Here is a 27542-nt window from a genome sequence, read left to right as displayed (position 1 = left end):
GCTCTGGGAGATGCAATGGCCAGTCTCAGTAGCTTAATTATCTTTCTAATTTGTATTAGCACTTGCTATCCTCTCAGGGATAATTATGTATCTTGTGTGTGAGCGAGCTTAATGAGGTTAACTCGAGTCTCTTACTTGGAATAGGAGTTCAGTCGCCTCAACGACGGAGAAAAGCTGCTGATTGCTGTGTTTTTCTCCCAACTAGATGATGACCATTAAGTCGTTTAAATCCCGCCGGAGCGCAGGGGTCCACAGAAAGTGACTCCCTGTGGTGGCGACGCTGCATGTCAGCGTGGCGCTCCAGACGCATTATGTGGCCCTGCAGAGGATAGCGAGGGGAACTGGAACAGCACAAACTCTTGGAAACAGAGTGACCTTTTTCAAATTACACAAAATTGGTGTCAAACATTTGTGTGGCAAAAATTTTCATTTGTGCCTTTATAATTTATAAGATTTTAAAAAATTAAAATAGTTTCCAGGTCACCAGAGAACAAGCTGCCCCTTCCCTTACTAAAAAACAAAACTGATAGAAAGTAATTGTGCTACGTTTGTGTCACTAAAATGTTAGTAGCACAGTTGATTGACTCTGGGCTACGATATTTAGCATTCAATAAATATTTATCAAATATGACTTAAAACAAATTTGATTTCGTAATTTTGAAATTGGGCCTCTGTCTCTTTAAGTAGTAATCTCAGCATGGCTCCTCTATTAACCCTTTAACGTTTTTACCAGCGTTGCCCTGAGAAGCAGCTCCTATAATGAGCTCAGCAGTTCCTCCAGGTTTGCTAATTGCTGCTGGCTAGTCTGAAGGAGCTGAGTGGGTGAGTCAGCGAAGCTTGAAAGCTGCAGCTCTGAGCAAGTTCATCTAACAAAATAACTGAAAACATTTTCATTTAGTGAGATAAATAAAAACAGCAATTAATACCACAACTAACTGGAACTACATTGTATGTTTATGAAACTAACTAAAACATACTGAAATTATAGATACAATAATTATCTATAAATTATAGTATTAATTACCTTATTGACGTTTACATAATCACAATACTTACATTTTTTTAATTCTGCACCTAAAATTTAACCAAAAGTATAAAAAGAAACTAAAGCTACTACTATAACTAATAACTAAACTAGAACTGAACAATATTTAATAATAACTAGCAAACATAAAAAACTAATACAAACTAACTGAATTAGACAAAGAAAAAGTCACAACAAAATAAAACTAAACTATAGTTCTGACCCTGCTCTGAGGAGGAGCTACGTCTTGAGGGCGGGGCTAAGTCCACCCAGGCTTAGCCCCGCCCTGACTGGTTGCCATGGAGCTGACTGGTTGCCATGGAGATTAAAGAATCTCTCAAACATGCATGAAAGAATCAAAGCAACACTACAGGTATGTTTTTGGTGTGGGAATGACATTATAACATGATGTGAGGCTCAGTTTTTCCATGACACCGCCCCTTTAACCTCGCCTGTAAACACCCGGCTTTCCCTTTAAGCAGCCGACAGACTCTAATGGCTAAACCTCGACTGCTGATAAGAATCAAAGAACGTCCGTATCAGATTGGTGTAACCTCGCTATCGTTCCCTCTGCTGCCTCGCAGGCCTCTGTTCGGAGACGTTTTCAGGAAATCAAGTCGCCGTGCGCTGAACTGAATCGTGTTTAGCAGGTATTGATAAAAGCTGATAAGAGTTTGCTTCCTGATATCATCTGAATTCCTTGAGTCCTGTGATCGTACACAGTTTCCCCTCTCAGGTCATATGTGATATATTGTTCAGTCTCAGCACAAAAGGCTGTTTTTTTCCCCGCAGTGTAATCCACAGCTGAATAGCTCTCATTTATTTGCTGCTCTCCTCCCATCTTCTGCTTGCTCAATACCCAGCGCTGTTTTTTAACTGCAGGTTAGGGAAGGAAACCATCTTATCTGCAAAGAGGCGGATTTATTAGTGTGAAAAAGATAATTGCTATTCATAGGCCACTGGGGGCTGATTTACAACCGCTAATATTTAGGATTCCAAGAGCCGTTTTTCAGCTTTTTTTTCCCTCCTCGTCTTTATCTGCAGCCCTGCCTGCAGCGCGGAGGAGAGCGAGGTCACGCTGGACGATGAGGGATGGGCAGGGCGAAGCCTCCACTCCGAGCCATTTGGCTGAAGACGGATGTGTGAGGAAGTCCGTGCAGGTCCGCCTGGAGGGGGCAAACACCTGTTCTCCTCTACCTGTGAGGAGGCTGAGGAGCCGTCAGTGTGTCAAACTCACTTTCCTTTTGGGCCATATCAAAAATCTGAACGTTCTCAAAGGGCTGGTTGTGCCAGAATGTCTTGATAAAACCCATTAAACAGTTAAAATATCAATAAATAGATGTGCTTGCGATCAATTTAGACATTTGTGAGGAATTTTCATGATATTTGCACTGTTTGATGTTGAATGTGACTTTTTGTTACTTGCCATGTTAAGTAAAGCTGAGGTGATTTAAACTCAACATTTTGACCAATTCAGAGAAAAATTTGCAGAACAAAATGTGGAGATTTGTTGATTCCGTGTGAATTTTGCAGATTTGTGTAAAACTGATGTAATTCGGAGTCTAGAGGGCCACATAAAAACCTACAGCGGACCAGATTTGGCCCCCAAGCCTTGAGTTTGGCACATGCTCTAAATGCTTTTTGTCTGTGAGGGGAATCCACAAGAAAACTGAGAAACCGGTGATAAAAGTGGGAGAGATGTTGCTTTAAATCTGGATACCCGTCTCCTTCCTGGATTCTAAATCTGACCTTTTGCTGACCTCTGTGTTTGTTTATCATATTACCTGAAAACAGGTAGCATTTTTTTCCCAAAGATTGGAAATAGTTGGTTTAAGGCGAAACAGGAAATGAAGACTTGTGGGTCTGTCTGTCGGCGCTGATCCTGCAGGTGACCGCGAGGCTTCATCAGCAGCACTCACAGCGAGGTCACGGGTTCAAATCCCAGGTGTTGTGCCTCACAGCAGGACACATCCAGGTCCCACCTGCAAACAGGACAATAAAACACAACATGACAGAGGATACAACACATTTTCTCAGGTTAAACACGTCAAACCACACCCAGCTTAAAAACTACAGCTTTACATGTAGTTTAGTTTAAGTGACATTAACATACTGAAAAAAGGCGACCCGAGTACCAACTGATCAGAACATCAGACAGACCAAAAAATAAGATTATGTGGACATTTTGGTACTTCCAAGATCAAAATAACAATAATTCATACAAATACAAAATATGAAAATAAATAAATTTTTTCCAAATCAGTTGCTTTCAATAAAAAACTTATGAAACTTTAACAGAAACTGCAGGTCTGAGTCTGGTGAGGTTTTGGTTTAACATGTTTGTTTTTCATTCAATAGGTAGAAAATCCAGACATTTTACTGAAAAGTAGTGAAACTTTATAATAAAATTACTGAAGTTATTAAAGTAAAAAGTACAGCGCAGTAAAAATACTCCTAAACGTAAAGTTTGTGTCATAACTAAATTGATGGTTTCTTATATAAACTGTGAGAATTTTTACTTTTAGCTTTAAGAAAATTCAAATCTGTTTTGCTAAAGTTGGAATGAATACAGAAACTTATTAGTTTTATTTTGGATCATTTGTTGAACGTTGGTTTAGTTTTCCTGATGCTTTCTGCAAAATATTTTTTTCAGTAACAGTTCCTTCCTTCCTTCCTTCCTTCCTTCCTTCCTTCCTTCCTTCCTTCCTTCCTTCCTTCCTTCCTTCCTTCCTTCCTTCCTTCCTTCCTTCTTTCCTTCCTTCCTTCCTTCCTTCCTTCCTTCCTTCCTATCTTTCTTTTATCCTTCCTTCCTTCCTTCCTTCCTTCCTTCCTTCCTTCCTTACTATCTTTCTTTTATCCTTCCATCCTTCCTTCCTTCCTTCCTTCCTTCCTTCCTTCCTTCCTTCCTTCCTTCCTTCCTTCCTTCCTTTTATCCTTCCTTCCTTCCTTCCTTCCTTCCTTCCTTCCTTTTATCCTTCATTCATTCATTCATTCATTCATTCATTCCCTTCCTTCCTTCCTTCCTTCCTTCCTTCCTTCCTTCCTTCCTTCCTTCCTTCCTTCCTTCCTTCCTTCCTTCCTTCCTTCCTTCCTTCCTTCCTTCCTTCCTTCCTTCCTTCCTATCTTTCTTTTATCCTTCCTTCCTTCTTTGCTTCCTTCCTTCCTTCATTCATTCATTCATTCATTCATTCATTCATTCATTCATTCATTCATTCTTTCCTTCCTTTGAAAAAACAATCTTTTTCCATCTTGGGGGATTTATTGTTCCCTAAATCTGGTCTCTGGTTCTGACTTGAGGTTCCTAAATTGCTTGATTTCTTGACTCAATTATTTTTATAAGAACATTTTCTAAGCCACGAATCAACAAGACTGAATAATAAATGGGTCATATGTTCTTTTAATGAAGCAAAACCAAAAGTACAATCTAAATTTCCTTTGCGTTTCCCATCTTTTTTGCTATATTCTTTCATTTAACTGTTTTTTGTACTTTAATGAGTGTGACGTTTATTTTTCTAAATCAAGAAGCAATCAGGTAAGAACTGCTCTTTTCCAAAACATTAGAAATAAAATTTACTGCTTCATCAACCTTTATTTCTACAAACAGAAGTAAAATAAACTATGTTGTATTTATTTATGAACAGATAATACACAGAAACACTATACACTGCAAAAACAGAAAAAAGTATTTCTTTCTAGTTTCTAATGAAAATATCTTAGTATACTTGAAATAAGACAAAACTAACATATAAATAACTTTTCAGCAAGATTTAGGAGCGTGTTTTAAGTCAATAATTTCTTTATATTAATAAAAAAAACTTGTTTCATTGGCAGATTATTTCACTTATAACATTTTCCCCATGTTGTAAGTGAAATAATCTGCCTCTTTTTCATCAACATAAAGGAATTATTGATTTGAAACATTCTCCTTTCTGAAAAGTTACTTGTGAGTTTTGTCTTATTTCCAGTGAACTAAAAGATATTTGCACTAGAAACTAGACAGAGATGGTTGGTAAGATTTTGTGTTTTTGCAGTGTATCTTTGATCTTCAGGCTCCCTTTTACTTTTACACATTTAATAGTGGATTATTATCAGATTTAATTTTCAAATGAAAACACCTTGTTGGTGAAATAAAGAGTGATTTAAAAGCAGGAATGTGTGCAGCTAATAAGGCTTAAGACACATGCTACTTTCCTTTTTTTCTCCACCTTCGCTGATTTAATTTCTCCTCCTTATGAGCTGTCACTTTGTCTGGAAATGTATTCATCCTGCACATGCGACTCCTAATAATGCTAATCTTTTTTTTCCTCTTTACCAGAGCTCAAATCTCATGGAGGGATAATCTCAGATAAATATAGTTAATTGAGGCCAGGTGAACTTTCTTTATCTGCCACACAGTCAACCAATCTGAAATAAATGTGATAATTAGAACGGAGATGTCTTCAGCGAGCGCGGCGCGCGGTCCGGTCCCGCAGCCATTTGCTTCAGATTGCATCTAAATTTCATAACGCATCAGAAATCTGTGCTGAATTAGTCATGTTGAAGATGCAGCCATGTTTCCTGTTAAGATGTATAAACATAATCTGAAAGAGACGAGCGAGATGGACATCTTAAACGGTTTTAACGTCGACCGCCATGTGTTTCTGATCTTTGACGACGCTGCAAATGTTCTGCATGAATTTTTCAGGGAAAGAAAGAGCATTAAACAAGATGTACTGTCCTGGCTGGAGAGTCTGTACGCCTGTTTATTTAGATCTACATGTGTGGGAATGCGTTTATGTGCAGATGTGAATAAAACTGCGCGCAAGTATGTCTGGAATGTCAAAATGGAGGAGAAATAGTTTCAATTTGAAAATAAGGACGAAAGGGGGAGCTTTAAAACTCATGGTTCTTCTTATTTTTTAATTTTCTTTGATAGTACAGCCAGTTTTCTCTTACAAAATATATTTCTGATGCAGCTGTTGGTATGGAAATTGACACCGGATGTCAGTAAAACTAAATTAGTCCATAAATTTATTGTTAAAATGAGATTACATCAAGAAGTGTTGAATGCATGAGGTGCAAAACGCTTACATTTCCCTATCACTAATGATAAATATCATTTGTTTTATTCTAATCAATTATCTATATTGGGTCTCTGCTTTTTTGCAGATGATGTGGTTCTATTGGCTTTATTAGATCTCCAGTTTTTCTAGAACCAAAGAGCAATTAGAATAGCAAATATAATAATAGCTTTAAAGAAACCAATAAATAACGAACATCAACTCTGTGATCTAAACTCACAGTAAAAGACTCCACCGCTGAAGGAAAAACAATGTTAAAGCTCATTTAAAAGTTGTTGCAGCATTTCTAAACAGTGGGAGGAAAAAGTTTGGTTAGATGAGACCAAATGTTAACTTTCTGGACGAGTTTCCTCCGTTTATGAAGGAGAAATGGGTCAAAACCGACTAACAGTGAAGGTAAGAGGCAGAAGCCGCTGGGTGTGTCTGTCTTCAGCACATAACACTAGAACCAGAAGATAGGAGGAATATATGAATACGCATTGGCAGATTATTTCATTCATAACATGGAAACATGTCTCGTTTGTAGTAAAGTTTTCTGCCAGAGGAACTAGAACTTGGTTGCTAGGTGACGGGCTGAGCTTGCCTACCGTTGCTAGGTAACGGTTGTGAAATAACTGAAATAATCTGTTAGTGGAACAAGAGCGTTTTCATCAATATTAAGAAATTACCTACTGAAAACAAGCTGCTATGTCTTGTTGAAAAGTTACCTGAAAGTTTTGTCTTATTTAAAGTGAACTGAGATATTTGCACTAGAACCTAAACCATAAATACTGGGTAGATTTTGTGTTTTTGCAGGGATATAAATGCCCAAAACAGTTTTTCAGAAAATGATGGAAGACGGTTTAGCCTTCTTCATGTTATCGGTTCTGCTTTCTGGCTAGCTGAGCCCAAAACCTGAGATCAATTACAGTTAATTCATGATTTAGCAGGAGAGTTTTATCACTTAGCAAACATTTTGTATCAATTCTAACCGGCAAATGGAAAAGCTGCTATTATTAGGTTAAACCTACTTTATTCATATTTGTGCTGATATTTCTTAGACTTTTTACTGTTTTATCAATGCTGTGTGATTGCTTCTGTGTTTAACGTTTCCCACCTCCTGCAAGGAAAGTTTCCCTAAGAGGACAATAATAAAGTTTCTATTAGAAATTTGTTCAAAATGTTCAGTATTTTGCTCAAAACAACACAAATTTTCAATTGCTTTGTTTCCATTAAAGATAAATTAAATTAAAGTCACACCTGGATAAGTCATTAAAAACACGCTGCCCCATCATCCTGCATCTACTTCCTGTTTTCTTCTTCTTCGTGGTTTGCGCCAGCGGCAACATCCGGGTGTTGATCTTGTGAAAACAACGTTTCCATTGCAGTGTTTGGACATAAACCAATATAGATACTACCCCCAAAAAATCACACACCTCATGACAGTAAAAATACTGGCTTGTTTCCATTAAGCTAATTTATTTTTGTCAAATTGTGCATTCATAGTCAGTGGTGGATGCAGCTGGTGATACTGATGTTAAAATGTGTTTAATCTTCCAGAAAAACTGTAAGGATTGGTGGATATTTTTTCAGACAAAGTCTTCAATCAAAATAGATTCAACTTAAGCAAAGAGTGACAAAAGCAGCCCAGTTTTACTGCCTTTCCTGTCCTTGTGAGGTATGAAACTCTCCTTAGCTCCGCTGAGCCTGACCACCATTAACACCCCTGAGAAACCTCGTCCTAATTACTCAGTCAGCCTGACAGAATCTCCTTAATTACAAACTTCATTAGCCTGAAGGACTTTGTTTTCCTCCAAAAAACGGAGCGAACCAAGGACAGCTCAGGCCAAGGTGCACAGGAGGCGAGGTGTGTGTGTGTGTGTGTGTGTGGGGGTGTGTGTGTGTGTGTGTGTGTGTGTGTGCTTTAGAACCGTACTACTTCTTTTTTTTAAAGGAGATGTTAAGACCTTCGTCAGAGATCTAATTAGATTCATGGTGAGAATCAGACACCTTTTAACTAGCCTCTGGAGTCGCTCTAAAAGGACAGCGAGATCCAGGAAAGAGAGGCAGAGAATTAAATTGACCTGCTGCTGCCTTTCATGTGTGAAGGCTGCGATTCGCCGTGTCTTCACCTCCAAATACAAAACAACCCACAGCACTTCTGCCACCATTATACCTCGCTTATAAACACACAGGACAGCCGGCGGACGCCGCGGCGGCTGCGGCTTCAGCCTGAGCGGTAATTTGGCGGGAGAAGACACACATTACCTCGTTTATGTTTCCCACCCTGTTTTATTGGGGCTGCTGCTCCAGATTATTCATTTGAGGAGGTGTGTGGACCATCGCACATCGCGCTCGGCTTCAAAGCCGACTGCCACTCACTTTCTGCGGGTTTGCATGCATTTAGGGTTCATATGTTCACACTGCATGCAATTATATGCTGGACTGGTGAGAGTTAGCACCAGTTAGAGCCAGGTGAAGCGCGGAGCTTTAATGCATAATGGAGTGCTGCACAAATGTCCATGTTGGAGAGGTTTTAACCATCTCCTGGTCAGACTTCAAAGCTTAAATCGCTCCAGATGCAGCACTCACTGCAAACCGCCGGTAAAGATGTGTAAAATAAATTCACCTTTTATTGCCAGCTAGGTTTTCTGATTAGAAGGCGAGGGAAGGTTTATATTAGTCAATTTCCAACAGTAGCGTCCTAAATATTTCACATTTACACTCAATTAATTGAAAATGCATGAATGTTTGGTTGTGGGAATATTTTGGTATTTTTGGTGCCGTCTACAACTGCTGGTGTCTCTTCTGAAGTTAAATGAAAAGCCTAAAATTAATGCATATTTGGTTCCAGCTGTATGAGCTCACACCAAGAAATCTAGAGAAATCCAACTTGATTCTGTGGAAAAATAAAATCAATTTTGAGAAATAATTGTTAAAAATAATGATAATTGATAGTACCATGAGTATTGCAACTTTAAAAATTTAATTTTAAAAAAACTAAATTTCTTCTGTCCTTCCTTTTCTTTTTACGCTAATTAGGAGAATTTGCATTTTTTGTAGCTTTTTTGTTTTGTTTTTTAATCATATTGACTTAGAAGTGAGTTGTTTTATAATTTAAGATTTTCTTTTCTTTCTTTGACATGAGTAATTGTATTTATTTTAATTGTGATATGAATAAAAATGTGTTAAAGATCTTTCTTTATCAGAACCTTAAAGAAGGTTTATGTTGTAATCCATTAGATTCTTGTTTTCCTCGGGTTATAAACAGGAAATGAAAACAGGCTTAAAAACAGGAAACACATGAGAACATGCTGTTAAAGTCCAATTTATGTAAAAAGTTTAAATTAAATGGAACTCGGATGAAGATCCGACACATGAAGCGTTTACTTTCTCATCTTAAACATCATAAAACTAATTTTTTGGCCCAAATTAAATCGTTTCAAAAAACAACTTCCTGTATCCACCTTCTCCATTTCCTGCTGCTGGTGGTGCAATGCATTGTGGGATGCATCACTACAGCCTCTATAAAATAAAGATGATGTTCTGTCCTCCCATCACATTAACAGCAGCTGTGTTTTGGTCAGACTGAGCCGATCGCTGATGGACGCCGTGTGAGTTTGGAGTAAAACAGAAAAGCACCTCATCATCACTGCTAAGCATGGCAGAGGATCCGTGATGCTGTGGGAATGTTGATCATCCATTAAATATTTGGAATTCTGGGTAATTTTTCTACAAAATGTTTCAATCTGGTGGAAAACTGAAAAAAACTGACATTTATTTGGGACTTTCAGTGGTAAAATGACTAAATCGACTCAGAAATATTCCATCAGATAAATAAATTATGTGGCATCCTTCGACTCGTCAACAGCAGGGGTGTTCAACGTGCAGCTTGGGGGCCATTTCTGCCCCTCCAAGTGATTTTGAGCAATCCTCAACCAAAATACAAAACTGGCACAAACTTGTTTTCCAGCTCCAGGTTTAACGGCGTTGATGAAGTTAAACAAATGTTACGGTGAAATTTTCAAGAAAGACAAATTAAAGCCTCCAAAACATGGAAGTTACAAAATAAAATACCAAATTAATTCAATTTAGTTAGTAAATATTCATTGACTTTTACAAAAGAACTTTTAGCAAACTACACTAAATAAACCAAAAGAAGAAAAAAACCAAGATGATCAAATTACATTTTTAACATTTCAGCAACAAGGCAGTTCAAACAGCTTTACATCACAAAAATGTCATGTCAAAGATTGAAACATGACATTTTTGCCATAATTACACATCAAAATGTTGGTTTGTGTTTCATTAATTATGGTGGAAAAGCAACTCTAACCAGGTGGGTTTTAGTCTCAGTGTTTCGGCTGTTGTACAGTTTTATGGAAATCCAGAGAAATCATCTAAATGTTTTTTGAACAAGGACTTCTATTATCTGATAATATTATGTGTTAGTTGTGAATTTAAAATGAAACATTTATGAATTTTTTGCAATTTTTAACTTAAAAAATTCCTTAAAAATCTTTAAAAATCTTTTTTTGTCCTAAATCACTTTGAACTTGTCAGTTTTGTCCCTTGAGGTAAAAAGTTTGTCCCCCTCTGGTCTGGAGAGACTCTCTCTGGGAAAACAGATTACTGTCAAATATGGCAGCGCAGCGATTAACAAGATATTTATTTGAAGCTGAAAGCACTTTTTTTAATCGTTTCAGTGTGAGGTCATGCTAGTCCAATAAAAGATTAAATCATTTCGAGGCCTTCTCCTCCTCTTTTTACTAATAACAGTGAATCTCCACCTCACGTCTTTTCGTCCTGCAATGTCTAAGCTTGGAGGTTCAGAGAAAGAACATTATGAGTGACCAATCAGCAGGTGTAATTTGGGTTAGTTTCTCTGTGGAGCTGCTAAGTTGTTCATTTTCCCATAATGAATGTCACAACCTGAATTACCTCCACCAATCATTGACGCGTCAACCAGCTGAACCTCCTGCTCTCTGAGGCGTCAGGACGTTTCCTGCTGCTTCAGACACATGGCCGCTCCGTTTTCAAGACGTCTGATTCAGGAACATCTGTTTGCCGGCGGAAAAAGAGAAAGAAATCTCACATCCTGCATATGAGCTTGGGCTGAGGTTACAGCTTCAAAGCTCACCATGCTAAACCGAGTCTGTAGTCGGCTGTTTGTGCTCAGCGTTCGCTTTAATGCTGCCGACCACAAGCAGGATAGTCGGCCTGCTGGAACAAACCCACAGATTGATCTGTTTTATCGCTGTTTCCTGCAGAAAGTCCAGAGAATGGGTTGATACCCTCCGTCACGCGGCCACAGAGCATCTGGTCGGACACAAACACACAACAGAGCCACACACAATCCCCTCTGAGACTATTGTTTGAAAATTAGTCATGTCACACTCAAGTTGAAGCTCCAGAAGTGAAGAACGGCAGGTTCAATTTGAGCAATTTGACATTTTGAAAATAAATTCATTTAACTGCAATTTCAGAAAAACTTGTTTTGTTGCTAGGACGAGGTGTGTGGATTTTTTGGCAGTATTGAGATTTATTTATTTTGCAAAACTGCAATGGAAACACATTTTTCATGTCACATGATCAACAAAAGGATGTTACTACTGGCGGAAACCATGAAAAAGAAGAAAACAGGAAGTGGTTGGAAGATCATGTTTTTTCACAACTTATCACTTAAAGAAAGTTATTTATGTGATTTTAATTTTGTTTCTTATTTAATGGAAACACCACAATAGTAAAATTGTGTGGGGTTTTTTATTAGCAAAATATTTACAAAGTTTCTAATAGAAACGCAGCTTGTGTCGTGACAGAATAGTTCAGACTGTATTTATTTACCACTTGTCCCTATATTATCAGTCAATTAATCAATCTTATTTGTGTAGCACATTTCAGTAACAAGGCAGTTCAAAGTGCTTTACATCATAAAAGCACAAAATCATAAAAATTGATAAAACCAGTAACAAACGTTACATTTGATGAGCGCCATCATCAAAATCATAAACACATATCGTTTTTGTGTTTTCCAGGCACAGAGTGACATTTAATAGCATAATCAAGTAACTATGTTAATGTCAGTAATTATATATTAACTATGACTTAAAGCAAATTTTACTTCGTGATTTAACGTCTTGGAATTGGGTGTCTGTCTCTTTAAAAACTACAGAAACTCCGCCTTCAGGAAGTCATCACAACATCGCTCCTCTATTAACCCTTTAACTTTTTTAGCGAACAGCTCAAAATGGTTGCCATGGAGATTAAAGGATTTCTCAAACATGAAAGAATCAAGTCAGGATGAAAGACAACATTAAAACATGATGTAAACTCAAAAAAGTCGATTTTACACATTTTAAAAACATTTATAATTTATTTAATAATTCTTCAGTTTAAACATTGCTGTTGTAACTTTCCTTCACTCGCCGGTTTGTTTGTGGAAGCATTAGGTTGCAGTTTACATCCATTGTTGTTGTTTTTTAACGCTAATTTGAATGTTTCTTTGGTTTAATGTGTTCATTTTTAGTAAATTACTTATGTTTGTTTCTTTTATGCTCACCGTTGTTCGTCTTTTTTGACGCTACAGCCTGAACGTGTTTAATAGGAGCGGCCGGTCCGGCACTTCCTGTTTTGGTTATGATGTCACTGATTGCGTCACCGGATAAAACAAAATGGAGGTTTTTCGTTTTTATATTGTATTATTTATTTTCTTTAAAGTTACCTTGTATTAAATGTTTTATTTTACGGACCATTTAATTGCGTAGATGAGTTTATGAACTAGATTAATAATTTTTCCTGCTTCTTTGTTTAGATTTTGTTGTTACCTGTTTTCAAACAGGCTAATGAAGCACAGGTGTGTCTCCAATTCTGCTTAAAACCTGTAAGATTTTTGTCTAAAGGCAGGTCAAGATGTCAGAAAATAAAATTCACCAGGAAGAAACTTGAACTTTCTCCCCACAACTCTCAAAAACAAAACAAAAAAAGATAAAATTTTCTTGTTGCAACTTTGGGTTCAGTGTTTCAGTCGGGTTTTTAGAAGTACGTTGAAAGGTCAGAGTGAACATAAATAAATAAAAACAGATTTTCAAAACGTAATCAATTGGCACAGAACACATTTAAACATCTGGTGTGTTATTTTGTTCTTGCAAAATTACGTCCACTTTAATTTATAAGGTGAAGTTAAAAAGAAGTTTCCCTGAAGTCAGTGAATGTTTTTAGTTTATTCTGTTTTGTGATGCATTCAAGGAGTAATTGTTGTTGTTTTCTTTTATTGGTGCCACCTCAAAAAATCCATCGATGATGAATGCAACTAAAACTTTTTTGTTTTAGATTTTATTGCTCTGGCTGCTTGGGTTTGAAGTTTGTCCATGGAGTTCCTGTGTCCCCTCTGGATACTCCAGCTTCCCCCCTCAGTCCAAAAACAAAAAACAGTGGTAGGTTAATTTTTCTCTCTAAATTCCCCTTTGGTGTGAATGTGTGCACATTGCTGTTTGTTCTGTGTTTCTGTGCTGAACTGAAAAAACTCCTCAAAATGGGTAGGACAACAGAGCATAAGTTAATAAGATAAATGTTGATCATCAAAGATTAGTTAATGGCTTCCAGCCTAAAACTCCACATATCAATGGTCAGAACAATAATTAAAAAGGTTAAATCGACTTTAACTGAGACTAACAAGGCTGAAAATGAATGCAGACGATCAACCACAGAGAGAAGGGGTAGAGAACGGCAGACTCCTTGGCATCCATTAGATGACTCGCCAACTTGCTGTCCAGATACACCAGGAAAAGAATTTCACTGTCCTACAATCACAAACAAAAACATGTGGAGTTCAGTAAACCTGGACTTTACCTGCGGTTAGATGAGACTAAGGGAGTTTTATACCAAGAACTGCTGAAGGAAACAACATGAAAACGTCTGAAGACACTGAATGTAACTTCCTTTTTCACAAAATGTTTAAAATGAAGTGGTGTCAGATTTTAGCGGTTGCAGGATTCTTCTTTTGTTTTTGGTAAATGACCACGAACCTTTTCTCCCGCTAGTTCTAGGCTCACATGTTTGTTATAGTTTGTTGTTTTTACCTAGAATGTCCTGCTCTATAGTTCACTTCCTGCTTTTGGAGAAGTTTCCAGTCCACTTTATGTTCACATAACCATTTGAATGGCACCAGAGTTCACTTTAACTGAACTGAGACCGAGGTTTGTAGGTGGACCAGAAAATCTGTGAAAAGTTACATTTCCTCCACCTCCTCCCTGCGATACCACAGCCGTCTGAAGAAATGCTCCACTCCCGACCAAAAACAACCAATCAGAAACAGGAGGCGGGTCTTACAGCTGTCAATCATCCTCATGTTCTCGCTGCTAAATGTGCTAATGAGACAACTTACTGCTACAGACAAACCGTTTATCTTCTGATATCGGTGATTATGTTAACTTTATCATTCAGAACAGGCTATGCTAGCTGCAGCATAGCAGAGAGCAAGGTGGGAACAGCGCCACATGAGACTGTAATTGACAGCGCTAAGACCCGCCTCCTGGCTCTGATTGGTTGTTTCTAGTTAGCACAGTGAGAAGGCAGAGGAGCTAACGCTTTTGGTAGCACTTTATTTGAAGGGGTGTGAAAAGATTGACATGACACTGACATAAACATGACATGAACATGAAGAAGACTTAATTTCTTTAAAACTGTTGCCATTCAGTAAATAATGAGACTTTTAATGCAAAGTTGAACCTTTAATGGGCTTTTAATGCAACTTTTAGTGCAACTTTGCATAAAAATGTTATTATTTACATAATGACATCAAATATTCATGAAGACTCCTTTGTGTTCATGTTATGTCATGTTTATGGTCGTGTCATGTTGGTCTTATGCACACCTCTTCAAATTGTTAGTAATTTTTTCACACATTTTTTCTCATACCACGCAACATAGTGACACTTTCAACAAATATGCAAAACATATTTTACATATGAAATGCTTTAGGAACTTGCAGGAACAGTTATTTATTACATTTTTAACAGTTTGTGAATGGTTTTATCCATGTATTCTGACATTTCAGATTATTTGTCCCAAAATGAAAATAAGTTTGACTTATTTCAGATGCTTTTATGTAGTTTATTTTTATTTATTTTTGGTAACACACAAAAGTGTCATCCACACCAGAGAAATCAGCCATAACTGTCATGAGTTGAGGTGGAGGTGGTGAGAGTGAACGCAGGCAGGACCCAGATTGAGAGGTGGTGATGATGATGATGATGATGATGATGATGATTGGTTTAATTAACAGTAGCACAAACAGTCCAGTTCAGGCGGCACGGCAGAGAAATAAGCAACAGCTTGATACCAACTGAAACCAATAAGACTGACATACAAGAGCTAACGCCATCACAGGACTATACAGTTCAACTGTGACGACTAAGACAATTACTGACAACAAGTCTGACTTTAGACGAGGACCTGACAAGAGACAAAGACAACAGGTGGACTTAAATACGCAGGGAGGGAAATCAGGGAATGAGACCCACCTGGGAAGCAATCAACAGGAAAGACAGGACAGGGACAGGGCTAAACACAGAAAACCTCAAAAATAACTACACAGAAAACACAGAACACAACAGTAAGGGATCTGGTTCCTTTTATGCAAATTCATAGAAATCTACACTGGAGTTTTAATTTGCTCAACAGTGAAATCAGAGAGTGAGAAGTTAAATTTTTATTTTTTAGAATGCAGCACTGTAGTTTTAAAACGTTAATCTGACTCCATGATTGAAATCAGTTCACGAAACTCCAACATTTTGTTATTATTTGTTATCCAGTGTCCAGTTGGTCGACCTCCAACATGCCGACGCTCGGCCAGAGGAAACCCGATCTTGAGTGTCTGTGGGGGTCAGACTTTGCTGCCTTGCAGCTGCCAAGAGGGGGAGACACAGTGAGGCTCAGAGCAGAGGAGCAGGTGCCCATCGTTTCACCTGTCTGCTCAACAAAACCTCCACATGTTTACGTCACATCCAGCTCTGCTTTTAGCCACAAAGACATGAAGATCAGAGAACCAGGGAGAAGCAGCTCATGGACTCTTCTGACGCTGTCCTGCGCTGATGACGACGAGGATGAGCAGCGAGGGGACCCAAAGGTCAAGAGACGCAAAAAATACTTCAGCCGACATGTGTTATATATTTAGCGAGGCCATTGTTTGTTTTATTTAGAGAGCGAATTGAGGATTTTCCAAACTGCAGAGCCCCTGAGGTATTTTATCAGGTGTACAGTCCGCCATGTGTTACACATTAGAGAGCAGAGGGGGGAATGCTGGTTGCAGATCCAACCTATGAAATGTTTGAAGGTTTGAGCTTCACAGGAGGAGCTGGTTGGCTCGCCTGGACAATTACTCTCTTCAGAGCTGGAATATACTGGTGGGGAAACACTTATATGCAAATGAGGCTGCAGCAAATTACAGGCCAAATTGCCCCGGTATCATTAAAGAAAATAAACACAAGGCAGGAATATTAATGCGGTGAGAGGAGATGTTTGCAGAAGGAAAGCAGCTAATGAGGACCTGAAGCTGTCTGGACAGTGTGGTCAGTGCAGGGAGCAGGTCCAGTTCAGGCCCAGTTCAGCCACATACTATATGTGTCTGTAAGCAGTGAAGCTCCTAAACCTGCAGAGCAAAAGTCTGCACGGCTGTGAAACAGTTAGCACACTGTAAAAACTCATTTCAGTCACTTTTAAAGTATAGATATAATTTCAGCTCATCAAGGTTTGTTGTTCTAACTTTAAAACTAACTAAGTAAATATTTTACCATCTTACATCAAATTTTAGACAAGTATGTTTTATTTTGTAAATTTAAAGGTAACCTACTATGCTTCGTTGAACAAATTAGGTTCTGTCTATTGGTTATACAAAACATCACACTTTTTTGCACAAAATCATTTTTAGATAAGATTTTAATCTGCTATGGGTTGTTTTAGGGCCTCTTGTTGCTTTAAATCCAAATAAGCTGCTATATAAACTTAACATTTACACCCACACCTGAAAATGGCTGCAAACAGATGAGCAATTATGCAACCGTTCATCTTTGACAAGCATTAGTAGGACCTCCTGTACAACCAACAAGAGGACTTGAAGCTGTCTGGACAGTGTGGTCCAGAGAGCTTCAGTGGTTTCTGGATGGTAAGTCAACAACACAGCGCTTGTGGTTTCCAGCAGCCATTGCACAGCGGTAAAACCAGCTGACCAAACATGCTGGTACTCAGATTGGGTTCCTAGGTAATGGACTGGGCTTCAACTAGGGTTGCTAAGTAACACCACAGTGCCCATCAAATGTGACTTAACAATCGGAAAGTTTTTGAAATAACTAATTTTCCAGACACCAAAAACATTTAACTCATTGCTAAAAAACAGCTGGGTTATTTATAAAAGCAACAGAGACACAAATGAAAGTACAAAAACATACATAGGTTCCCTTTTAAACAAACTAAGTAAATATTTTACGATGTTACATCAAATTTTAGTGAAGTATATTTAATTTTGTAAATTTAATCTTTGGTAATAGTTATATTTTTATGTTAACTATTTAATTTTGGTGACATCTGTGGAATCGCCCCAGTTTAAAATGATCCTGGAGGGCTCAGCTGTTTGGGGTCTCTGAAGAACACGGCTACGTTCACAATACAAAGTTTGACGCTCAATTCCATTTTTTTTTTTTTTTTGTTGCTAAAATGAAAACATTTTTATTCATGCTACTAATTAAATGCAACTGCAGTCAGACTTCTGTGAGAACGGTTTACAGCCCAAGAAAGACCTGCATTCACAGAAGAAGACTGAAGCCCTCACACAGCAGCGATCTGTTTATGGGAGTAATAATAGACGCCGCCATCTTTGGATGGATTTTAAAGTCATTTAGCGGTGGGAGTCAACTGACAAGATCATAAGATGAAGGAAGCTAGTAAAGAGAAAACACAACTAATAGCAACAGCATGTTGTGGAGCATCAGCTGCAACTTCTGCTGTGAATCTGTTTGGATGTGGAGTCAGAACCAAGAGTGGTGTGGTTCTTAGTGACACAGACTCTTTTATAAGTTCATAATTATCATTTTTAGTCATTGTTTACATGCAGATTTACAGCGTCTGGCTTTTTCTGCTGCAGAATTATGGCACGTAATAACTCTGCACCATGATGCGGCATGGCTGTTCAGTCTGCAAAAGCTCTGAAAATAATCCCACACATATTTGATTTAGTTCCACATATGGACGTGGCACAAACCGGGTTTTTTGACGGTGAAAAGACTGAAATTGGGTCGTTCAGGCTGCCATGAAAAGCAGGTAAATGGGTCGCATGTGCCTGCTGTGTGAAGTTTAGTTTTCAGTACAACAGTTACACAAGTCTGGTGTGAAAACAATAAACTCTCTACATATATGAACCAACTTCCAGAAAAGTGCAAAACAGGAGAAACGCTGATCTCCTTTGAACCCAGGCTAAATCCCCATGTTTAACATTACCTTTGATTTATAATAACTGGAGCATTGATCAATATATTTGATGCATATTTGACAAAATGTAATGTTTACTGCTCGTTTCATAATTGGTTATTGTGCTGGGTTTTCATCTTGAACTGCCTTGTTAAATTAATAAACTTAATTAGACTTAAACAGAGCTGAAGAGTTAATTTTGTGACCTGCGTGGGTTAATTTTATTGTTTAGACTTGAAAAAAGCTAAAATTTCATCACAAATTCAGTTTGTAGCAGTTTTTCTGTTGTTTTGTGGAATAATTCCCTCAACAGAATGAGACTAAAAGTCTTAATAAGTTGGAAATATCTTCATCTTCTTCAAAAATTAACATTACTAGAAAAAAGGTATATGTTTCTTTTCATTTTAAACCCTAAAGACAGAATTAAAATTGTGCTTCTTTAAAAATGTCCTAGAATGAGTATTTTAAACGTCGTGTAACATTAGCAGCCCTGGCTGAGTTTTATTTAGCTGCACTGAGGGTAAAAATGTCTCTCTGGGTCGTGCAGGATGCAGACGGCCGGTATACTCTGACGTCTGCCTGCTTGGTGTTTTTATTTTGCAGTTGGTGCAGATGATGACCCTGGTTTGGTTGAATATCAAAGCTGTCCCGTCCTGGTCGTCTGTTTCTCCATAAATTACCCAGAAACCTGTGCAGTGGTCTCTTAAAAACACCACAGAGGGATTTCCTGCAGCCGAAAAGCAAAAACACAGAAAAGAGACGAACTTTGAGCACAGCAGACATTCTCACCAATACCGTGACGTCTTCACGTGAAATATTAAAACGAATTACAATTTTAATTGATTTATAGCAAACTCAGAGGAAATCGTCCGAGCTGTGGTTTGACCAACACTTTAGATTAGATTTAAAACTTTAACTATTAAACTAGTTTATCTGAAATTGTAAATTACGAATGTAGATTAATGAAAAATACTTTTAAATATATTAAATAGATTTTGTGCTGGAATCTGATTAGAAAATATAAAGTTAGAAGAAATGCTAGATGTTTTGAAATTTTAATTCTAATATTAATTTATAGAAAAATGTGGTTAAATTCAGCAAATTTTATTCAGTAGTTTTTAAACTCCTTAATATTTTACTAATTGAAACTTACATAATAATAATTTCTACTCAAACATATTGATGAAAATCCATCCACTTATTCCTTATGGTTAATTTCTGTTTTTTCACCGATAGTTTGTGCGCTAAGAATCATGGGTAATTAAAACCGTTTCATCCTTTCTTCCTCTGTCTCCTTTCTTCCTTTCTTTCTTCTGTTTTGTATTTGATCATGTAATTTTTGTTTCCTGGACAGCAGCAGGAAAATTGACAACATTTATTTACAACTTTGACTTCCTGGTTGTAAATGATAGTAAACTAACTGATGGCGCACTGATTGATTTTGGGCTTTAAATACATTTTTAAAATTATCTATGACGTGAACAATGGAGGACCGTCAAGAGTCCCAGAAGAAGAAGAAGAAGAAGAAGAAGAGGGATTGCGTCCTCAACTCCCTGAAAACCTGAAATGTTCCACAAACTGCTTGTTAAAGTTTAAAATCAGAACAGAAAACATAAAGGTCAAGTATTATTTAAATGTGACTATATTGTTCTCAACCCCCTTATGAATGGTGACGCTCCAGTTCAGGGTCATTGAACGCAGCAGGCCGCCGTGCGTACACCTAAACGCCTCATCTTCGCGCATTTAGACAGGGGATGCGGACAAATCCGACATGAAATAAAACTAATCCGCATCTGCGCAGTTGACTTTCTGTCAGGCTGAGTTGATCATAAGTGCTGACTGCAGCCGATGTTAAAGTGGAAGTTGCTGCGTTTGGAAAACATAATCATGAGCGCGCATCGCGCAGCCTCCAGCGCCCCTCCCTGCGTTGTTAATAATAAAGAGAGAAACTGAATCCGAAGCTGCGATGTTTAATTCATTATTATGTAAGCTATTTGGAGAGTGATTGGACGGTAATTGCTCATTAGGCTTGTATATTTGTCGCTGCACCTTATGTCAGGGCCAGAGGAGCTGTGTAGGGAGGATTCTCTCCTTTCATGGATCCATTTCAGAGGCAATTTGTGAAACAGGACAGATCAGGTTAGACCTGACGCGGCTTTGTGATTGTGACAGGCCGGCCTGCAGGTGCCACCCTTCAATTGGATCCCCTAACTGATGGGATCAGTGGAATAAAACGCGAATCCGCTCCACGCATGTTGACTAAAGTTCCTAAAGCCAGCCTTTGAAAAGCCACTTCTCCCATCTTAAAGAGATTTCACCTCGATCAATTATTGACTTCGCGCTCTGATAGGAACCCTGTCTTCCGCACATATTCCTCCCTCGGCTACTATTCACATTAGCGGTGTCAGCGGACGTAATTATACCTACTAATTGCAGATTAGAGGTTTTGGGTCAGCGGGGTCACTCGATAGGGCCCGGCTACTCGTTTCTGGGCCGGATAATCATTTCACGTCGCGGGATAAATGTTTAATGCAGCGGGCCTTGTGGATCCAAAACGTCCAAACTTCAGTTCGGGTGTTTTATTCGGTTTTATGGGCAGTTTAGCTGCTGGCGGCGGGTCACCAAAGGGTTGACCCCCTACAGCCACAGCACGAGCGCGTGGGATGTGACGTGTCCCATCAGGACGCGCGCGCTCTGGTTTGAATTCTGACTCAATGATTTTCATGTCTGAATTTGCTAGAAATGTCTGGATATTACTATTATTTATTTCAAAAATAACCGCTGTTTATCAATAAAACTTATTTTAGATAATGTTTTATTATTTTTATTTTATAAATGTTATTTTTTTGCTTACAAAATGTAAAATAAGAAGAAAATGTTTATAAAACATTAAAGGTTTAGTTTTTCTTTTTATTAGCATTTTGAAGGTAAACCTTCTTGACGCCTTATTTGGAAAAGCACAAAATAATTGTTTTCTGTTTCCCCCATTATTATTTTTTTAAGATGTTTCATAGATTTAAACCAAATAAAGAAGAAAAGCAAATTATTGTGCTCAATTTTTCACTTAATGATCATAACGCGGTTCCTCAATTTTTTTTTTTACATCTGAAATATTAAAAATGTCGAATATAAGATACCATTTTGGTTATTTTTAGAGTTTTTCGTCTGTTTCTGTTGAATTAAGGTTTATTTGGCTTCCTATTTATATTTCTAAATAATTTAAAATATTATATAGAATTTAAAAAGTTGTTTAGAAATTTTGAATTATTTTTTCGAATAAGTTGTTTGGATTTCTTTTTAATTGGGGCACGTTTGTAAAAAATATATTTTTCCAATTTCTCAGAAAAAAGACTATTTAATTGCCTTTTAACGACGTTTTTTTTTTTTTTTAACAAAAAATGCGTCTAAAATTTGCTCTATTTTTTTGTCAACTTCCGCCTAATTAAAAACAATCCAGGTGAGACTCAAACGTGTTTAATCAAATTTTAGCAGCCTCTAATGAGGACTCCGTCCTGTGTGTCCAAACAGGCGCACAAAGGGTGATTTTTGGGGGGGTAAGGAGAGGGAGAGCTGTGCGCCAAATTTGTTTGCGGCGGATCAAGGCTCACCGCCTCCACTGCACTTTCTTTATCTTAATTCCAACTTGAAAAGATATAATTATCTAGTTTGAACAGGACTGCTATCAAATCCTTCTTTATAGGCAGGGTGGGGAAAAGCTCGAGTGGATTGTGAGGCTCTGAGCCGCTCCGTGTTGCCCGAGATAGGAGTAATGAAGTTGTGGAGTCCGGAGATACAAAGGGCATTAACCTCATTAGCATGAAACCTTTTCTTCTAACTATTGTGGGACCCTTTCAGTCCTCTAATCCCCCCTATTTCAAAGCTGGGTTTGTAATAAAGCTTTTAGTTTTTCTCTCTCTCTAAAGCTAATGGTATTCTCCCTCTCTGTGTCTCTTTCTAGATTTTTATTGCTGTTATAATCTGTTGGTCGATTATTAAGAATTCCCATTTATGTCTCTAAAACACTCGTTTCTATTCATAAAACAATTAAACATAAAAAATTTAGTTTTTCTGGAAAGTCAGAAAAAAAATCTAACAATCCTTGCTGAATTTTTTTTCTTCATATTTTTATCGCGGATTTTGTGTTTCTGTTTGATTTTAATGAACAGTTTCTTGCTCCAGACCCAGGCAGCAGTTCTGATGGAAGACTTTTTCAGACAAAGATCCCATTTTGCGGCGCATTGCAACCTTCCCTTATCGCGTCGTGAGGGGTAGTCAGATTGTACTAAATTATGTCCAAGCGAGCCTCCCCCCCTCCTCTAACCCACCCCTCCTCTTCGGATCCGTGGATTAAGAGATTAAAGTGGACCACTGGGCAATGCATCCCCTTTCCCCCCTCATATTACCCGCATGATAATTGCCCAAACTGATTTGCACTTCCACAAAAGCCTTGCACAGGGGGCCTCTTTGTAGCTGCAGCGCAGCAGACTCTGCAGCCGCCCCCCGAAAAATAAAACCAGCGCAGTCAGTCTGAAGACGCGCTGCAGCATCCCGCTTCCAAAATGGAGAGAGAAAAAAAAAACTCTCGCTGCGCCAAATTATTGCGCATTTTTCCCGATTTCCTCATCAGAAGCCTCATTTACTGCGGCTGCGCGGTTTTAATTAAAAGTCATCCAATTGTACTGCGCGCGACATACTGATAAAACTTTATTGACAAAATATTGACAATTACATACTTCTTGGAAGTATACTTTGTGTTAAAATTGTAGCAAACTTAACACAAACACAAAAATATTTACATTCTGTAAAAGGGGGGTTTGAACAGAAACAGGAACTTTTTAGCATTTCTGTACATGGAATACGTTCAGTGCCTGAAGTTTGTTTGTTTTTTCTGTTTTTTGTTTTTTTTAGTCCTTCACTGAGTCCTGACAGGAGGCTGCAGAGCGACTCGGTTCTGGTTCTGGTAAAGCTTTGGGTTGAAGGAACGTCCTGATATCTTCCCTTTCACTGCTGCGCTTTGATTCACCTTTTAGAAACAAAAATAATTAAAAAATGTTTTCTTCTTTAAAAAAATCAAAACACCGCTACTTCATATGTTTTCACAATCACTTTTACACGAGAATCATCAAGGAAAGACTGCACACTTTGTAGAAAGGAAGAAGCACGACATCTCTCTGCTGGAAAATAGAGTTAAAAGTGAAAAAGAAATTGAATTTTCTTCTTTTTTCCCTCTTTAGTCAAATTAACAGAACTACGGGGGGAAATATTAAACCATGCATTTCAAGTTTTACAAAAAAAAAAAAAAAAGTAGTTTGGTGTTTTGGTTTCTTGAGTGAAAAAAAATCTTCTGAAGTGCAAACGTCCAATAAGAATTGGAGAAAAATTGAAAATTAGGTGGAGGCGTGAGGGCTCGTAGTGGTGGAGCGGGGTGGGTTCAGGTAGGCGGACTGAGGCGCAGCTTCCCGGCCCGGTTGGACCGACAGAGCCGCTCCGTGCAGCAGGACCAGCCTCGGCCTCCGTTTCTCCTCCATCTGACCCTCCGACAGTCTCTGCCCCGCATCCTGTATCCTTATCCTCCTTCATTCAGACAATTCTGAGAAAGTCAGTCCCATTTTGGATTTTTCTTTTTCTTTTTTTTAATCGTCCGAAGTGACATCAATTTCCTCCGGGCTCGCCTGTTTGGTCGCCAGCCTCCAGCGGTTTATGTGATGCGAGCCTTTCTTCTTCTGCTGCGACTCCGAGCCCTCCTCCTCCAACTTCTGCCGCTTGAACTTCGTCCTTCGGTTCTGAAACCACACTTTTACCTGAGCAGGAGCGGGACAAAAGAGGGAGACAGAAAACAAGCCGGATCAGTGTCAGGAGATAAACCTGCGATTGGTCCGTGCGTAAAAAGGAGAGCAAAGAGGGAAAAATGCGCTTAAATTTCAAGGAAAGATTAAATTACCAAATTATAACAAAGAGCAAAATAAATATAAATACATCATGCATGATGATACTCCTCACAGTGACATTTTTATTATCGGTAAAAACGTGTATCTGATGTCAACACATTCTTCTAAATGGATTTGTCAATAATCAATACCGACGTCTACATCGATAAATTATCCGCTGCTTTGCTTTGTCACTCCTAAATGGCCGCTGAGGTGCGTTTAATAAACCTTCAGAGGGGCTAATTGAAGGAGGTGACGGTTCATTTCTCCCCTCGGCTCCAGCGGACAAAAGACGGCGGCCTGATGGGCTCAAACAGCGGCTTAAACATAGCAGCGCCTCGCTCTTTGTGTCCACTATCCCATAAAATGGTTAACTGGTTAATTTGCCCTCCATTTTGAAAGGCAACATTCTCTCATCCATAGCCCCTCCACCTCCCCAAAACAAAGTAATCCAAGCCCTTCTGAAATGAGGTTAGGGCCTACACAATGACCGGCAGAAAGCCCCCACCCACCACCGCTGTCCTCGGTTGACAACACGCATTTACGGACCACGGTCTGCAGAAACAATTTGCGGGGTTGATCGGTGGGAATGATTGTTTTTCAAATGTCAACAGCCATCTTTAGATCCGTGCGTAAATATTGAGTACTGGTAAATTATAATTATAATAATAGTAACAATAAAAACAATAATAATAAAAACACCGTGACGCACGGTGAAAATATATGAACGTCTCATGTGATCCTCATCAGGAATCAGGTGAGACATGAATAAATAAACGTGACATTAAGCAGCAGGTTTATGCGCAAAAAACCGGATTAAAAGCAGAAACGGGCGCGACTGTGTGTCATTCACAAATAATAATAATAATAATAAAAAAATAAAGCTCATAAAAATGGAGGAGTTTTTCTTTCTTACCTGAGTTTCTGTGAGGCTAAGGCTGTGGGCGAGCTGCTTCCTCTCCGCTCCCACCACATAATGGTTCTTCTCGAACGCGTGTTCGAGCCGGAGGAGCTGCGAGGGGGAAAAAGCTGTCCGGATTCTTTTGGGCTTTCTGGCCAGCGCGTTGTGCAAAAGGAAGCTCTCTGGACTCGTTTCGTTGCCTGAAAACGAGCAGAAAACGAGGATCCTGGGTGATTTTTTAAATGACTGAATTCACATGTTTGCATGAACAAAAGGCCTGAGCTCATCCGTACAGGAACACTGGAAGTGTTGGATAATAGTTTATTATTTGGAGATTATGGCGTAAAAGTATATAATTTAACTGAAATGTGTGTTTAAAACGTTTGTTTGTCCTCATGCAACTGTACAAGACGATACAATTATGGTCTTATTTATTTGAACAAAGAGAAACAAAATCGGAATTATCTACAGCGAATTTATCACGTGTGTAAGCCGCCACTATAATATAAAATGTGTTGAGAGAAAATCAAATAAGTGCAAAACCAGCTGAAAGTGATCAAGTAAAAACAAATAAAATTAAAATAAACATAAAAATACAAAATAAAAACGCCGTCTGAGTCATCTGACTCAATGCAAAGCATCATAAACAAAAATCTAAATTATTTTTGTTAATTATTATTTATTAATTCTTATGTAATTAAAATTAAGGAATATATATATATATATATATATATATATATATATATATATATATATATATATATATATATATATATATATATATATATATAGTTTTATAGCATTTATTTTCTTTAACCTTTGAGTAAACACTGCAGGCTATGTCATTTTTTTAGCTCTAGCAGCTTCACAATACGGTTTCATTAAAAGCAAAATAAGCCTTATTTCGCTTTTAATACTTTTTTGCTCTTTAGATAATTGTAAGTAAACAATATTTTTTATTTCACCTATTTCCCAGAATTTCTCATATTTTTACACGGGAGTTTATGTCCAAACTGGAAAGTTTTACGAAAAGTGAACCCCAAACGCGGCCGGTCAGCGCACGTCACGCGTAAAAGCTGAGCCATAAGGAGAACTTACCCTGAAACCTGTGGCCCAGGTACCTATATCTGTGTAATAACCAGGGGTAGAAGGTGGACGGATCCCGCTGCTGGCTGGCGAAAAGCGGGTGCGGACTGTGCGACGAGGAGAGCGGGTGAGCGGCCAGCGCGTGTGGCGGGGCCACCGGATGCACCGGGACGGCGGAGTTCGGCGGGTGAGAGACCGCCTCTGCAAACACCAAGTCCGGGTTCGAGTAGACGCCCCTGCCGCCGGAGTGGAAACCGTTCAGGAACGGGTTCATCTGGCCGGAGTTTGCATAGCTGAGAGCCGCCGGCCTGATGGGCTCCTCTGAGCGGGACGCCGGTACCGGATTATCCTTCGCCACTAACGATTCTATAGTAAAACACCTCTTGGGTGTGGGTTGAAACATGGTCTGATAGTCCAGATTCCCCAGTTTAGGTCGAAGTTGTCGAAGGCGCCGCTGCTTAAAATAATCCTCCACACCCAAAGAAAAGGGGGGAAAGTTTTCTTCGCTGCGAAATAAGTTGGGAAGCTTGTAGGAAAAAATAAAAAGAGCTCAGCTACTCCCAGGCTAATCCATGGATGCGCTGGGTTTTTTTTCCCCGGCCGGGTTGGTGCAAGCAGATTTGTTAGTTCATGAGCCTAATTAGCGCTGCAGCCCCATAAACAGCTTCCTCTGCAGGCTGTAATGGCATGGTGATTGGTCGCTGCTGCCGCCGCCGCTGCTGCTCGCCTTGAGGTGGAGACGGGGAAGACGCTTAAAAAGTGCGTCAACGGGGAAGCAGGGGCGCGGAGAGGCGGACTCGAGCGCGCAACACGGAACGGATTCGTCCAGAGAGGAGGCCCCCCGCACACGCGCGCGCACTCTCTCTCACTCACGCGCGCGCACACATATCTCCGGGACATTTAACTCATTCATCCGAACCATGGAGAGCTGCAGGTTTGCAGCTTGTTTGCATGGAAGGCTCATAAATGACTCACTGAAACTGATTTTAGGAGGGAGAGTGTGAGCGGCGCGCTGACTGCTTGGCCAATAATTATTTTTAATTAACCACAACAGCTCGCTCCAATTAAAGACCAACATGAACATATAACTCCGCTTATTTTACTTA

At 38.8% G+C, this 27542-nt stretch overlaps 1 protein-coding gene across 1 annotated transcript; it reads right to left on the bottom strand.

Annotated features, from left to right (window-relative positions):
- Positions 1-23196: 23196 nt before the first annotated feature.
- Positions 23197-27188, bottom strand: emx2 (empty spiracles homeobox 2). Its single transcript, XM_088013218.1, has 3 exons — positions 26449-27188; positions 25366-25550; positions 23197-24323 (listed from the first exon to the last, which is right to left on the bottom strand). The coding sequence occupies exons 1-3, from the start codon at positions 26837-26839 to the stop codon at positions 24156-24158; spliced, it is 744 nt and encodes a 247-aa protein (XP_087869344.1). The 5' UTR covers positions 26840-27188; the 3' UTR covers positions 23197-24155.
- Between the last annotated feature and the right edge of the window lie 354 nt (positions 27189-27542).

The sequence above is a fragment of the Poecilia mexicana genome, unplaced genomic scaffold, assembly GCF_051168715.1.
Source record: "Poecilia mexicana isolate PSO_F unplaced genomic scaffold, ASM5116871v1 scaffold_15, whole genome shotgun sequence".
Classification (NCBI taxonomy): Eukaryota; Metazoa; Chordata; class Actinopteri; order Cyprinodontiformes; family Poeciliidae; genus Poecilia; species Poecilia mexicana.
The sequence above is the reverse complement of the archived record's forward strand: the minus strand, read 5'-3'. Positions and strand labels throughout refer to the sequence as shown.

Excerpts from the sequence above, each read along its gene's own strand:
- emx2 (XM_088013218.1), bottom strand. The coding sequence starts at position 26,839 with ATGTTTCAACCCACACCCAAGAGGTGTTTTACTATAGAATCGTTAGTG. Across the intron at positions 25,551-26,448 it reads CCTGGGCCACAGGTTTCAGG|GCAACGAAACGAGTCCAGAG; the intron begins GTAAGTTCTCCT and ends GCTCGTTTTCAG. Across the intron at positions 24,324-25,365 it reads TTAGCCTCACAGAAACTCAG|GTAAAAGTGTGGTTTCAGAA; the intron begins GTAAGAAAGAAA and ends GCTCCTGCTCAG.